The sequence below is a fragment of the Muscardinus avellanarius genome, assembly GCF_963383645.1.
Source record: "Muscardinus avellanarius genome assembly, chromosome: 12".
In the NCBI taxonomy this organism is placed as follows: domain Eukaryota; kingdom Metazoa; phylum Chordata; class Mammalia; order Rodentia; family Gliridae; genus Muscardinus; species Muscardinus avellanarius.
This window is the reverse complement of record NC_137798.1, coordinates 56,027,479-56,043,162: the sequence shown is the minus strand read 5'-3', so window position 1 is coordinate 56,043,162 and position 15,684 is coordinate 56,027,479. Positions and strand designations below refer to the sequence as shown.

The following is a 15,684-nucleotide window of genomic DNA, read 5'->3' as shown; positions in this document are numbered from 1 at the left end:
TATGAAGAATACATTTCTTGTGTGCCAAATGAAAAAATATACAATGCAGTGAAACTCAAATACATATACAAAGTGATTTTTTTGTGCATTTTTGTTCAAGAAGTTTACATTCTATATTAAATCATAATACAAAAGAAGCAATATATAGTTTTTGGTAAAGCAACTGAAAAGCCCTTAAGTGTATTTAAAAATACCTAAGAGCTTGTGGTATGTATAAGATTAGATAGATTAAATCAAGCCTGCTGAGTGATGATGCTGTGCTTTAACAAACAGCTATAAGAAGTAATTTAAATTTTTTTCTGTAGAAATTAAATGAGCATATCCAAACATGGAGTAATATCACTACATGGTTTAATTTGTAACCCCGTAGTAGAATTTAGTAAATTCAAGCAGAACACATGTACTGTCATCATAAATATACAAATACCTTAAATTATAACAGCAGATTTAAAGACAAAAACCAGTAAACTGTACATGTTAACAAAGTGATGTGACCATGCACCATACATCTGCTTACTAGACACTGAAGTAAAAGAACTAAGTCATTTTGCAGTCTCCAGAGGTGTTTGGTATCTTACTCTGTTCTGATGGAAGCACTTTGAATGTTTGCATGGGGAAAAAAAAACAATATTTAACTGACAATTGATCATGCACCTGTGTTTTTAAAAATTTGGATTACATTTTCTTCTTGTCTGATTGTTCAGTAGAGTCTGACTTTGGTGCAGGAAAAGCCTGTTGATACAGATGTCTGTGGGTTGCTGCTGCACTGTAAAGCTTGTATAAAGCCTAGAATACAAGAATCAGGATTATAAAATATTAAACACATATAAAGTTTTTCTATTTTAATCAATTATGATACTATATAAAACAGCATGCTGAATTTGAAATCTTTATCATTATTATAGGATATAAATTGTTAACTAGTATCTTTGTATGTGTGGGAGGAAGGTTCGTAGGGATTAAACCAGGGCATTCTATTGTACCTCTGAGCTAAACCCTTTTTACTTATTTATTTTTGTTCTGAAACGGTCTCGCTAGGTTGCTGAGAGTCTGGCTATATTGCCGAGGCTGGCTATGAACCTGTGATCCTCCTGGCTCAGCCTCCCAAGTACTGGGATTATAGGTGTACACCACCATGCCTGATTTGAGTATCTTAAGATTCAAAAGTATTTTTAGCTCTCCAGCATGTCATCACTTTTGTGGCTTGATCTTCATGGTAAACGTTTCATTCTCAGATGGCGTTTTATTTTACATTGCATACCTTATGGAGCACAGCTTTTCAACCACCATTCCCCACGGATGTGTGAACAACTTACTGTGAATATTACCAGGTTTGGATGAATTATAAGAGTTCGTAACTTCTGATTGCCAGTGTTTTCCAGAACAGGTCTATTTTGTTCTCCACTCTTGCCTAATAAGTCATGGTCATGGCGCTAAGTACACGTTGCCTCTCCACCTCCCATGGGGACCTCTCACCTCACAAGTGTGCTTGCCTTGTTTCCATGGCCTGGTTCAGAAACACCACCTCAGAAAGCCTTTATTAAAACTGCATCTGGTTGTTGTTGTATTCTCTTAATAGTGTTTGAAAATTGGAATATTTGTGTATTGCATAGTTTTATTTAAATATTCATAAGCATCTTTATGGATTTTCCCCTTCAGCTAGTGTGTAAGATTCATCCCTCCTCTGACTTCCACATACTGAATACTCAATTACCACTGATTTGTCTAATTTAGTTCTGGAGTCTATAAAAAATCTGAATATTTCAAGAGCTAGGTAAAAGCTTGTTATCTATTAAGTAATAATCTATTCCTAAGAAATTGTATTATTTTTTTATTTGTGAATCTATAGCTATTTTCTTAATGCTATAAATACAAATGATACCATTTAAAGCTTTATTTATTTATTTATTTTTGGTACTGGGTATTGAACTCAGGAGTATTCTACCTCTGAGCTACATCCCCTGACCCTGTTTTGAAACAGGGTCTCACTTTATTGCCAAGGCTGGCCTCAAACCTGCTATCTTCCTGTCTCAGCCTCCCAAATACTGGGATTATAAGTGTGTACCACCATGCTTGGCTCCTTTTTATTTTGAAATGGTCTTGCTAAATTTCTGAGGCTGGACTTGAATACATATTAGTGCAACATACTATGTTCTGTTACATTCTGATTCTAATACATTTAATTTTTATCTTAGTTTTCTTAAAATACTGGATTTTTTTCTCTCAAGGTCTGATTTATAAAGTTGAAATCTGTTTTTATTCTTATTGAATTTGTCTTAATGGGTTTTACATGAAATAATTTCTTGTTGACTTGTAAATATTTAAATGTATCATTGGTATTTGATTAAAGGACCTACTACAGTTTTGGTAGAAACTAAGGAAAGAATTATGTGCTGTCTCGGTCATTGCTTTAGATCAGCTCATTTACTAAAGATCTGAATGACTCCATAATGATAAATTTTTGTAGTGTAAAAAATGGTTTCTTCCTAAAAACTCAGCTTCATTCATGACTCAACTCAGGTATATGAGAGTTCCATAGCAGAAATGAATACTAATTTACAGGTCAGATCTGAGGTATGCAAAGAAAGTTAGAATGCATACTGGTATGGAATCTGCTTAAAGCGGTACAGATAACAATCATTCATTCAAAAGTCAGGTTGAAACCTGAAGATTGTAGCCTGAGGACAGCCTCAGCTACTTAGTGAGGTCTTCTGCAACTCAGTGAGACCCTATTTCAAAATAAGGAATAAAAAGTAGGGCTCGTGGTGTTGCTTGAAGGTAGAATGCCCCTGAGTTCGATCCCCAGTACTTAAATAAAAGTCAGTTAAAAATAAGAGAGCCAGATGTAGTGGTAAACGTTTATAATCCCAGCATTTGGGAGGCTGAGACCGGAGGATCATGGTTTGCAGACAGCCTCAGCTACTTAGTGAGGCCCACCACAGCTTAGTGAGACCCTGTTTCAAAATAAAGAGTAAAAAATAGGGCAGGGGGTGTAGCTCAGAGGTCGAATGCCCCTGGGTTCCATTTTCAGACCCACAAATAAATAAGTAAGTAAATAAATAGGCTGTAGTTGCATTTAAATACCTTACATAATTCAGTTTAGTAAAGCTTCATAACTACTTGCTTCACTCTGCAGTAAATTAGAATTTACTGCATAGTCAGGAAACTGCTTTTCATGATGAGATCAAATTGCATAATATTTGGAATATGTTTAAAATTCACAATTAAAAATTTTAATGTTTAACATAGGAGTAGTTACTAAAGATTTTCTAACCTTCATAAGGTATCTTTTAATACTTATTCAGTTTATAAAATAAGACTATCATGGTATTTACAAATATATAGCTCTTAATTAAAAAAGACTTACCTCATTTGTACTTCCCTGGGGCAAAGGCAATTTAAAAAGGAGAAAAGAAAAAGTATATAGCTTGCTTCATTAATAGCATTATGATATTCAATTTTGTTTACAATATCAGTTTGTGAGCACTTAAGAGCAAATACTCCTGAAGACTTTTCAGTTTAAATTACATATTTTATCAGAATCTTTTGAAGAACCCAATTCTGTATTTCTGATAAGTCTCAGTATCACAATCTAGGATGGTTTTGAGATATACCTCAAATAGAAATACCTCAAATAGATGGTTTTGAGAAATACCTCAAATAGATATACCTCAAATAGAAATACCTTCTTCACGTAAGGGACTATTTGAGACACTGAGGGACTCAGAGGATTCACTTTTTATTTCGTTCATTTTCTATTGAGATCACTTATTTTTCCTCGATTAGATTCTTCAAAGGCACATATTAAGTTCATTAATTATATTTCTGTTATAGAGTATATGCAAGTATGTTTTTAATCCTGAGAGAGTTATTTACTACCTACAGACTACAAATATTCATAAGTCTTAAATGCAAAATGTTATAGAGAACTTTAACATCACTAAATTCTCCTAAAGTTTCACAAACTGACAACAGTTCCAGAATGTTATCGTAAGTTGGTTATTCTTCTAGATGTAATTTTAATGGTTTCTCCTGTGCCTAATCTGTTATTTAAACAATGTTCTTTTGTACCTCTGGCTCCCTAGTTGGACCATAAAAGACAACAGACCCATGAGCAGCTAATCCATGACCACTGACTCATGCTATGGCTTAATGCAAAAGTCTAGCTCAAATAGAATCTAAAAGTAATTTGATATTGGTTTCAGGAGTTTATACAAAAAAGTGACAGCATGACTTATAATAGTGGTTTGTATATGCTCTAAACAAAGCCAATACTAAAATAATAGGTTGTCAGGAGTCGTAACACATAAGAGTCACAATCAACTGAAAATTTTTAGACTAAGAAAAATAAAAACAATATTCATGTCTTTTTTAAAAATTGAAATGTTAACTGGAACACAAGTATAGGATTGCACATATTATAGCTATTAAACATAAATACACACACACATATATATACATACATATATATATTTATGTCCAACCTACACTACCAGCTCCTTTATTTTTTATTTTGAAACAGGGTCTCAATAAGTTGCTGGGGCTGGCCTGGAACTGACAATCCTCCCGTCTCAGCCTCCCAAGTACTGGGATTATAGGTGTGTGACACCACACCAGGCAGTTGGTTGTATCTTGACAAATTATAAAAATTTGACAACTGGGACCCAAGTCATGTTTACATATTTCCAACATCCAGTGTGGTGCCTGTTACAGAGATGACATCCAAATGTGTACTTAAAGAAAGTTAAAAGTGTTCCTACCTGGTCCCACAAAGCCGCAGCCACCTGGTCTATCACAGCACCCAGCTCTCGGTATTCTCCAGAGTACCGGATGTACGCCCAGGTACACAAGGTGATTAGGGTCAGTCCCATTATCATGTTGCACAGGCTAGCTATGATGTCCAAACCAATGAATCCAGTCACACCGGCAATCACATACGTGATAAAGATGACAACAAACAGTGTGGCTGGAGTGCGAGCTGCATGGAAGATGTTTTTGCTATCATTGTGCTTAATGTACTGGATGTAGAGTTCATCTATTTCACTCTCCAACTGCTGCAGGTAGCGCCGGCTAAATTCTTCCCCACCCATCTTCTTCACTCCTCGGAATAGCTTCACAGATTCTTCTTTAAGCTGCAGATGCTTGGTCTGCAGGTCAGTAGGGGCCAGAAATGGTTTGTCACCACCACAGATCTGTATTAGACAAAGGAAATTAGAAACTGCATCAAAATGTTTCACTTGGTTAGTTGAAGAAACCTTAGAAACATAGTTTTGATTAGTTACTGTGTCCTGGCCTCGAACCTGCCATCCTCTTTTCACATCTTCCCAAGTACTGAGAATAATAGGCATGCACCACCACACTTGGCTGCTGACTTTTTGACATGGGAATTAATATCTACGACTTAATCCAACTTCAAGATAAAAGACATGGTGTGACATGAAGTGCAAACTGAGTTCATTCACAGAATCCAAATCCAAAATAACTGCTTATACTCAGTGCCTGTAGGAACTCTTAACTACACTGAAATAATGTTGACCAATGGAGTTTGAGAGAGAGAGAGAGAGAGAGAGAGAGAGTGTGTGTGTGTGTGTGTGTGTGTGTGTGTGTGTGTGTGTATGTGCATACTATGCACATGCATGTACAACACTGGGGATTGAACCCTGGGGTATCCTACCTCTGAGCTATATCAACTTTTTTTTTTAAGCAGTGTCTTACTAAGTTACTATAGACTGGTCTCAAATCTGTGATCTTCCTGTCTTAACCTCCCAAGTACTAGGATTACAGTGAAGGTAAATTTATTTATTATTTTATTTTATTTTATTTTTGGTGGTACTGGGGTTCCTGGAAGCCCTTAGACCTCCGGGCTACACTCCCAGACCTATTTTTATATTTTTATTTGGAAATAGGGTCTCTTAAACCACCGCGGCTGGCTTCGAGCCTGCGTGATCCTCCTGTCTCCGCCTCCCAAGCGCAGGGATTACAAGTGTGTACCACCACACCCAGCTAACAGTGAAGGTGAATTTAAAATGATGATCAGTGCTATAAAGCCGTTATACTCATGAAACACATTTTCTTTGGCAGTTTCACAGATTTCTCTGAATGGAGGCCCACTGAGTATTTTCTTCCAGAAACTAAATATAAGCCTATTAAATGTTCTTGAACCATATTTTAAACTTTGAACAGTTACAGGAAAAGTTAGTTAACCATATCATTTGTTTCTGTTATTTGAGGTTTAGCTGCATCTACTATCTCCTTGTCCTTATGTCATAAATCTTATTCTGTATACTGTTATTTCTATGAATCTATCAATTTTGGATATGATTATGATTTTATAACATTTGTAGGGAAAAACAAAACCTAACTCATTAGTTAATACAAAAACAAGGAAATATAGGAACTGGGTGCGGTGGCGCACGCTTGTAATCCCCGCGCTTGGGAGGCTGAGACAGAGGATCGCACAGGTTCAAAGCCAGCCTCAGCCACTTAGTGAGGCTTTCAGCGACTTACACCCTGTTTCCAAATAAAATATAAAATAGGTCTGGGAGTATAGCCAGGAGGTAGAAAGCACCTGGGTTCCACCCCCAGTACCACCAAAAAAAAAAAAAAAAAAAAAAAAACCCACAAGGAAATATAGTATGTAGAAATATTAGTTCTTGAGGTTTAATTTCTTTTTTTCTATAAGCTTTTAACTTTAAGAGATAACTAGAATTTTAGAAGGTAAGGAGGTATCATGGAGTAGACTAGCACATGTTATTTGAGCTACTAGATCTTATAAGTAATGGGAAGACCTGGCTAAAATAAAATGTAAACAGGGATATACTGTGTATAGAGACAACTGACTTAAAGTTATGCATACATGTTCTTGTTTTTAAAATATTTTAGGAATACACATAGACTGAGAAAAAAGTCAAAGCCACCTCTTGCTTTTGTATACAATGTGATGAAAGATAAAAAGAATCAATTCAATTAATTAAGACTCAGCTTATTTAAAATGTCATTCAAAATATTATTTAATTCTTACCTCTTCCATCTTTTTGTTGTATGTATCCTTAGCAGTTGCAACAGCTGCTAAATTGTTAGCTTCAGCTGTGGCCTTTGGACAAAATACAAATTATCATGTAAAATGGAGTTCACATTCATTAAAATCCCACAGGCAGCTCACATTTCAGAGCATCATGTGCAAGAAATGTGCACAAAACAGCCAATCATCACATAATTCAAAACCATTGAAATATTGTCACTACATTTTTAAATTAGGAAAGCTAAAGTATCAAGATGCATTGTAACATGGATTTTTACTTAGCAAACCATAATAGTAAAATGAATTTTCATGTGGATGATTTTTCCTCCAAAACAATATTTTCAGTCTCTTAGAAATGTGGGGGTGGAGATGGAGTCTCTAAACGCCAACACATGGGAGTAATATGTCGGACATTTAAAATATACTGACATATTAAAAATGCTTAAGGACTTCTGTTGATAGGGCCAGCACATCACTGATAACAAAAGAAAACAAGTTTTTTAAGTATGTAAGGAAATTCATTTTCTTTTTTAAAAATGTTTAATTCTGAAGATCACTTGTTTAAAACTTGGACCTTCTTTTCTATTCTTTTTTTTTCTTTCTTTTTTTTTTTTTTTTTTGTGGTACTGGGGTTCCTGGAAACCCTTCTACCTCCGGGTTACACTCCCAGACCTATTTATATATATATATTTTAATTTGGAAACAGGGTCTCTAAAGCCAATTTGGCTGGCTTCAAACCACCGTGATCCTCTTGTCTCCGCCTCCCAAGTGCGGGGATTATAAGCGTGAGCCATCACACCCAGCCCTATTGCTTGTTTTCTGTGTGACTAAATCACAATTTGACTCTGTTTGCTAAACAAATTTAGTACAAAGAGAATGCAAACTCTGGTACAAAATACTGTTTTGTATCTCATTAGATACTCAGCACCAAAAAAAGTGCATTTCAACATAAAATGTGTATGTGTGAAAATGTTTAGATGAACACATGGGTGAAGTTATTAAGCAAATAATCTTCTAATAAACTGTTATCCAGAATCTATATTAAGTAGTTTATAGCAACCAGGTTAGCAATACATGAATATAAGTAGGAAACCTTAACCTTAGTGACAAGTATGTTTTAGAACATCATTCTTCCTGATTAATACCTGTAACATGGATTTGGGATGTGGTAATTCTTCACCTTGATAGATCTTTATATAAGCCTAAGAAAAAGAAAAGAGATTTCATAGTCAAGCAATTCCATTCAGTATTTCTCTATGTGAAACTGTATTCTAAGGTCGTGACATTTCAAAAGTGTTTTCCAGGTGCTTATCTCCAGCCTGTCGGACACTGTGAGCAGCTGTTTTAGTTGATCTTGTTACCATTCCCTGAGATGCTCCTTCCACAGGTCACGATGCCAGTCCCACCCTTCTTAGAAGGCTTGCTTCATTTAACACTTCCTCACATCCTCTGCTGGAAGTAAACCTCCCTTCTTCATTTACCCAATAATTTGTAGCCCGTTGATGTCATAAACTATGGAACAGCTTAGTGTAAGGATTCTGACCTTCCTACCAGTTGTAAGCTCCTTCACAGTGGCATAGTGAAAATTCAGTTTTTTTTAATCAATAATGTCATTTGTTGTTGAGAATGATTAAGGTAAGTAGGCAGTGTATGATAGCTTCTTAGATGATAAACTACTTTTTTATTTTAAAAAGTTGATATTATCTCAAAGCATCAATCCAAAAATTAGGGGGAACTTCCCCACTAAATATGTGAGTTAGTAAAAGGCATCTTGTGATAAGATAAACAAGTAAATGAAAAATTAAAATAAGTCAACTTCAAACTGGCCCTCAGGGCAGAGCACAGGAAATATGGAAGACTTTCTTGAGTAAGAAGGTATAGACCCTTTGGGGAAAGTACTCAGAATGAAGATAAAATTCAGTGTAGGTCAGAGACCTTGGGAACTCGCCCCCGCCCAAGAAAGACTTTTACAACTCTTAAATACATTCATACTTCAAAATACACTTCCCTCAAGATTATAGGGGGAAAGTAAAGTTACTTCAAAAGACTTTACTAAAAAAAAAAAAAATTCAGAAAGCATGTTTCTTTGGGGTACTTCATGATTTTAATTTTAAAATTAAATTTAAAATTTTCATAATTTTTTATGAACTCTTCATACCTTTGTCCCATATTAGTCTACAGTGTTTATAGGAAGTACATTCTAAAGCATGTCAAATCTAAGTACTCACAAGTGCTCTAGAAATGAGAGTGATACCTTGAAGTATTCCACCAGACCTCGGCAGGTGATTTTATTTCCATTGATCTCTTTAATATCTAGGCTCTCAGGACTAAGTAGCCAAGGAATCAGTATTTTCAAGTTTTTGATGAATTCATCATCTATTTCTACAAGTAAAAGCAAATCCATCATTACTTTTAAAATCCTATCTAGTCTACTATGACACAATAAAACATCCTTTGATTCCTCTAGTGGTAATGTCATTACTGACTTCCCCATCATGTAAACAACTCCTGAAACCAAGAGTCTCTTTCCTCAAACATCCACTACTACTACTAACACACACAAACACACACATACTCTATGTATGGGTAATGGAATTGAGCCCAGGGGCATTCTGCCTCAGAGTTAGACCTCCATCCCATTTTATTTCACTTTATTTTGAAACAGGGCCTAAGTTGCTGAGGCTGCTCTTGAATCTGTGAACCTCCTGTCTCAGAATCCCAAGAATGGATTATAGGAGTGCACCACCATCCTTGGCTCAATTACATATTTACCGTTATCTTCCACCTATAAAATAGCTTTCTTTTTTTAATTTATTGGTGCCTTGTAGTCATACACCTTAATGGAGAACACGATGGTAGAGGCATACATGCACACATCACTCAACCCCTCCCCAATTCCTTCCCCATTCCCTTCCTCCTATGTTTGGATTAGTGATTGACTTTGATATGTTTGTGAATGTACATCGTGTATGAGTTAAACATATTTAAAAGCCCATTTATATAAGCATGTCATGTATTATGGTGTCTTTAAGTCTTCTTAGCTCAAAAATGGGAAGCTAGGCACAGTAGTATTCTATCTAGTCCCATCTGCTCAGGAGCTGAGACAGGAGAATCATTTGAGTCCAGGAGTTCAGGACCAGCCTAAGCAACTTAGTGAGACATCTCAAAAAAGAAAAATAAATGAGGAAAATACCAGGTATTTACTGGCTTATGATATGTTCCCCTGTAGAAAATGTACCAAAAAACTGCTCTGTGTTTAATCTGCCCAATTTAGGGAAGTACATAGAACTGGTAAGCTGTGGTAAGGACTTCAGAGTTCAGAAAGATAGTGGTGACGATGCATCCTCTAGTGGTGAAACTCAGCCACATGTAGTAACAGCAAAAAAAGGCCATAGACTTTACCGAGTACTGTGTGCATGTATTCACTAACACTCTAGACTTCATCATGATGCATGATTACAATGCACCAGTAAAAATGATTTTAAAAAGGGCCAAAGAGGCCTTATAACAGATCAGAGGTAGTCTGAGTTATTTTGCTGTTATGTTTTGTATGATTGATTACACATAATCCATGTTATAGCAGTAGGTTCAAGCTTAATAGTCGACTTAACAAAATAACTATCTTCAGAAAACTTTAACACAGCAATAATTTCTTAAATCATGATTTCAAGTGTATATATATATTTCAAGCATATATAAAATGTACATAAACTGTATAAAAAGTTCAAGTTCTTACATAAGAAAATGCAGTTACTGCCTGTAATTTTTTAAAAACCTGGTTATTTTTAAAATCTGGCTATTGTGGTTCTCACTAAGACCAAGCTAGGTATTCCAATTCTGAATTCAGAAAATATATTAGTAGCATACATAAGTGACCTCTTGTAAATATTAGTGGACCACAGGAAGTTCATGACCCAGCACATCTGCAGACCAGTTCAGATTTTCAGAGATATACAAAGAAGATTTAACCCCCTATAAATATTCAAGAAATACATATGGGTGAATTATTATTCAGGATTTATATCTGTATCATTTCCTCAGTAATTTCTGCCTCAGTAGTAAAAACTTGCTAGGAATTCAGGGGCTGGAGCAAAGTGGTAGTTACCCGTCACAGTAATTAGGTACATGGTGCATCCTTATAATAACTCCATGGAACAGATGTACCCGTTTAGTATTTCTGGGTAAATTAACCAATGAAGATATTTTCTCTGGATTACCTAATGCTGACAAAGCATTTGACTATGCTTTCTGAGTTTAACTAAAGCTTCTAAGGAGGCAGCTCTGTAACTTATGATGTGGTTACCTAGTTATTCTACATCTAGATAACTCCCTGATAATTAAAAGATTGTATTTGCTATGCTAGGATAGGTATTCAGTAGGTGCTCAGTTAACAGTTGGCCGACTAGCCTGAATGAATGTAATTCTGTGCTTTTGATTCTCTTGATTTCCAATATAGGAAGTTCCTATATTAACAGCAACTAAATTTAACCATAGTATTACAAGTTTTTAGTAATTCTGGAAATAGTAAGATAATAATGATTATAATACTTCGAGGGGCCATGGACACATAGTAATCATAATGATACTATTGGCAATAGCTAGAAGGCTACTTCTGCATGTGAAACAGTGTATGAGAAACTTATCAAAGAACAGCTTTTGCACAAATCTATTCAGAGACTTTTTTTTTTTCCTGAGGTACAACCACTTGGATACCAGCTGTCTGGAGAGCAGCATACCCAGCTGACAAGACATTCTGGGCAGAAATCACACCAACTTATAATATGCAGGGGAGGATGGAAAAGTACTCCAGAGACTGTGAAGCTATTAGAGAAGGCATAGGTTTAACACTCCAACATATAGGCACAGATAGAAACTTCTTCAACAAGAACTCCAAAATGCAAGAAATTAAAACAAGAATTATTAAGTGTGATTACATCAAGCTAAAGTTTCTGCTTACCAAAGGAAACCACCAAGAGTCTAAAGAGAAAACCTATGGAATGAGAGAAGATCTTTGCCAGCCTTTTCTCTGACAGGACTAATATCTAGAATATACAAAGAACTTAAACGACTAGAAAAACAGCCCAATAAGAAATAGGCACCTGAGCCGGGCGTGGTGGCGCACGCCTGTAATCCCCGCTCTTGGGAGGCTGAGACAGGAGGATCACGCAAGTTCTAAGCCAGCCTCAGCTACTGAGTGAGGCTCTCAGCAACTTAGTGAGATCCTGTTTCTAAATAAAATATAAAATAGGCCTGGGAGTATAGCCCAGAGGTAGAAAGCCTCTGAGTTACACCCCTAGTACCACCAAAAAAAAAAAAAAAAAAAAGATTTGGAAGTCAGACCAGAGATTTTTCAGCTCCTTGAAGAGAGTATAAGTCCAACACTGTGACACATGGACACAGGTGAAAACTTTCTGAACAAAACTCCAAAGGCACAAGAAACTAAAAGGCAGGTCAATATGTGGATTGCATTAAACTGAAGGGCTCCTGTACAGCAAAGAAAACTATCAAGAACCTCAACAGAGAGCCAACAGAATGGAAGAAACTTTTTGCCAAGTATTCCTTCAATAGAAGACTAATATCTAGAGTATACAAAGAAGTCAAGAAACTCACAGCTAAGAAAACAAATGGGGTGGGAACCAGGTAAGAGCTAACTGAGTGATGTGTGCATGTATGCCTCTACCATCTTGTACTCCATTAAGATGTATGACTACAATGCACCAGTAAAAAATTTTTTTAAAGAAAACAAATAACAAATAGCCCAGTCAAAAAATGGGTAGGTAAAGTAAATAGATACTTCACAAAAGAAGAAATTCAAATGGCCAGTAAATGTATGGAAAAATGCTCATTAGCAATCAGAGAAATGCAAATCAAAACTACCCTGAGATTTCACCTAACTCCAGTTAGAATGGCAATCATTAAAAATACAAACAACAACAAATGCTGGCCAGGATGTGGAGAAGTGTGAACTCTAATACATTGTTGATGGGATTGCAAATTAGTACAACCACTTTGGAAAACAGTATGGAGAATCCTCAGAAGAATGGAAATGAACCTACCATGTGATCCAGCAATACCAATTCTGGGTATCTACCCAAAAGAATGGAAACCAAACTACCAAACTAATGCATGCATATCTGTGTTCACAGCCACACAATTCATAATTGCCAAACTATGGAACCAGTCAAGATATCCATGAACAGATAAATGGATTACAAAATTATGAGCTATGTATATAGTGGAATTTTACTCAGCCATAAAAAAGAACAAAATTATGTAATTTGCAGGGAAATTGATAAAACTGGAGAACATTATGCTAAGTGAGATTAGTCAGTCACAAAAAGTAGAAAAATCAGATGCTCTCCCTAATATGCAGAAGCTAAGGAGAGTCGTAGAAGGAGCTCTACACAAAGAATGAGAAACCATAGATGAGCAAATAAGGCGACCAGAGGAGGATAGAAGGGGTAAAAGGAAAACACCCTAATGTACATGATGTATATTCACAAACATACCAATCACTAAGCCAAACATGAGAAGGAGGAAGAGGGAGGGAATAGCGTGGGAATTGGGGAAGTTCTAAATGAGTGATGTGTGCACGTATGCCTCTAACATTTTGTAGTATAACTACAATGCACTAAAAAAAATTTTTTTAAAAAGCACATGAAGGCCAGGCATGGTGGTGCACGCTTATAATCCCTGCATTTGGGAGGCAGAGACAGGAGGATCGCACAGGTTTGAAGCCAGCCGCAGCTACTTAGTGAGGCTCTCAGCAACTTAGTGAGACACTGTTTCCAAATAAAGTATAAAATAGGGCTGGGAGTCTAGCCCCGAGGTAGAAAGCCTCTGGGTTCCACCCTCAGTACCACAAAAAAAAAAAAAAGAACATGAAATTTAAAAAAAAGCACAGATTTCAGTGAACTTTTTATTAAATTCACTCATATTTTGATAATATGCAAATAAATTATCTTTATCTCAAAAGAACAAAAAAGAAAAATACTCTAGATAAAGATCTCAAAACTGCTCAAGTACTGTGACAAAATAGAACATCTCTGACAAGATCAGTTTATCAGCTATCCTGTAAGGTACAAAAGCCTCATCATAATGAACTTTTAGAGCAGCCGAAGTGCAGGCTCCATCTCTTTCTCCCAGGCTAGCTATTTTGGTAATCTTATACCTTACAGGTGACTGACGCCAATTGCATGGGTCAATGTATATGTACATAAATGTGTATAATTTGATGGAGAACAAATCTATTAAAAGGCAAGATTCGAGTCAGGCATGGTGGTTGCATGCTTGTAATCCCAGTATTTGGGAGGCTGAGCCAGGAGGTTGGTTCACTGTTTGCAGACAGCCTCAGGTACTACTTAGTGAGGCCCCTTGCAACTCATGAGACCCAGTTTCAAAATAAAGGATAAAAAATAGGTCTGGGGGTGTAGCTTGGAGGTAGAATGCCACTGGGTTCCATCCCCGGTACCACAAATAAAAATAAAAATAAAATAAAATATAAAATAAAGTAAAAAATAAAATAAAAAATAAAAATAAAAAAACTAAAATAAAAATAAAAGACAAGATTCTATATATATATGATTTTTTCTAAACTCGTTCCCTGGGCTCACCCATTGCACTATGTATCAGTTAATTTAAGAACTGTAGCTGTACACTACAGTAATGGAACAAGCCAGAGTATTTAGTATTTTCTGTCCCAAGAAAGGACTGTTATTGAAGGCCTGCCCCTCCTCTGCCTGTTTACAGCTCCCAACTTCAGAGAAGAAAGAAAGGCTGTGTGGAAGCCTTTTCTTTACATAATTTATTCAAAATGCATTGAAGCCCTTAGGTGACTGCACAATGTCAAGAGGCCTGTGTGTTCACCAGTGGGTTAGGATTCATGGGTAACAGTGAAATTATAATACCCTGGCATGCATGTGTTAATATGTGCTCACTGCTCTCTGTTCTGTGATAAAAAAAAAAAGGTAAGAAATTTCAATGTGCTTAAAAGCAATGATGGATAAATATGGATTCAATGTATGGTACTAACAGGCAGTTAAATATAAGATGTCTGAAAGTAAATACCGTGGATTCAGAGGGGAAACACTTTTGTGTTTCAAATCTACCAGTTTGTAAAAACTGGATATAAAATGTTATGTTGTCCTTTTTGTGTGTGTGTGGTACTGGGGGTGGAACCCAGGGGCTTTTCTACGTCCGGGCTATACTCCCAGACCTATTTTATATTTTATTTGGAAACAGGGTCTCACTAAGTTGCTGAGAGCCTCACTCAGTAGCTGAGGCTGGCTTCGAACCTGTGCGATCCTCCTGTCTCAGCCTCCCAAGCGCGGGGATTATAAGTGTGTGCCACCACGCCCAGCTATGTTGTCTCTTTTTAAGAGTAGTTCTGAGCTGGGCGTGGTTGGCACATGCCTATAATCCAAGTACTTGAGAGGCTGAAACAGGAGGATCTCAAGTTCATGGTCAGCCTCAGCTACTTAGTGAGGCCCTCCACAACTTAATAAGACCCTGTTTTGAATGCTCCTGGGTTCAATCCCTAGTACACACACACACACACACACACACACACACACACACACACACACAGGAGAGAGAGAGAGAGAGAGAGAGAGAGAGAGAGAGAGAGAGAGAGAGAGAGATTGAGATTGAGATTGGTTTTAAAT

At 36.5% G+C, this 15,684-nt stretch overlaps 1 protein-coding gene across 2 annotated transcripts in view; it reads right to left on the bottom strand.

Moving 5' to 3' along the window:
* Positions 1–675: 675 nt before the first annotated feature.
* Positions 676–15,684, bottom strand: part of ATL1 (atlastin GTPase 1) — a gene marked incomplete at both ends in the record, with an annotated part of 62,727 nt that continues 47,718 nt past the window's right edge. The window contains 6 exons of one of the 2 annotated variants that reach the window (XM_080708082.1): positions 676–786; positions 3,368–3,382; positions 4,761–5,192; positions 7,022–7,093; positions 8,167–8,223; positions 9,276–9,403. In XM_080708082.1, coding sequence (XP_080564208.1) covers positions 676–786; positions 3,368–3,382; positions 4,761–5,192; positions 7,022–7,093; positions 8,167–8,223; positions 9,276–9,403 — 815 coding nt within the window. The remainder of the gene's footprint in view (positions 787–3,367; positions 3,383–4,760; positions 5,193–7,021; positions 7,094–8,166; positions 8,224–9,275; positions 9,404–15,684) is intronic. The other variant, XM_080708083.1, reaches the window with a different exon arrangement.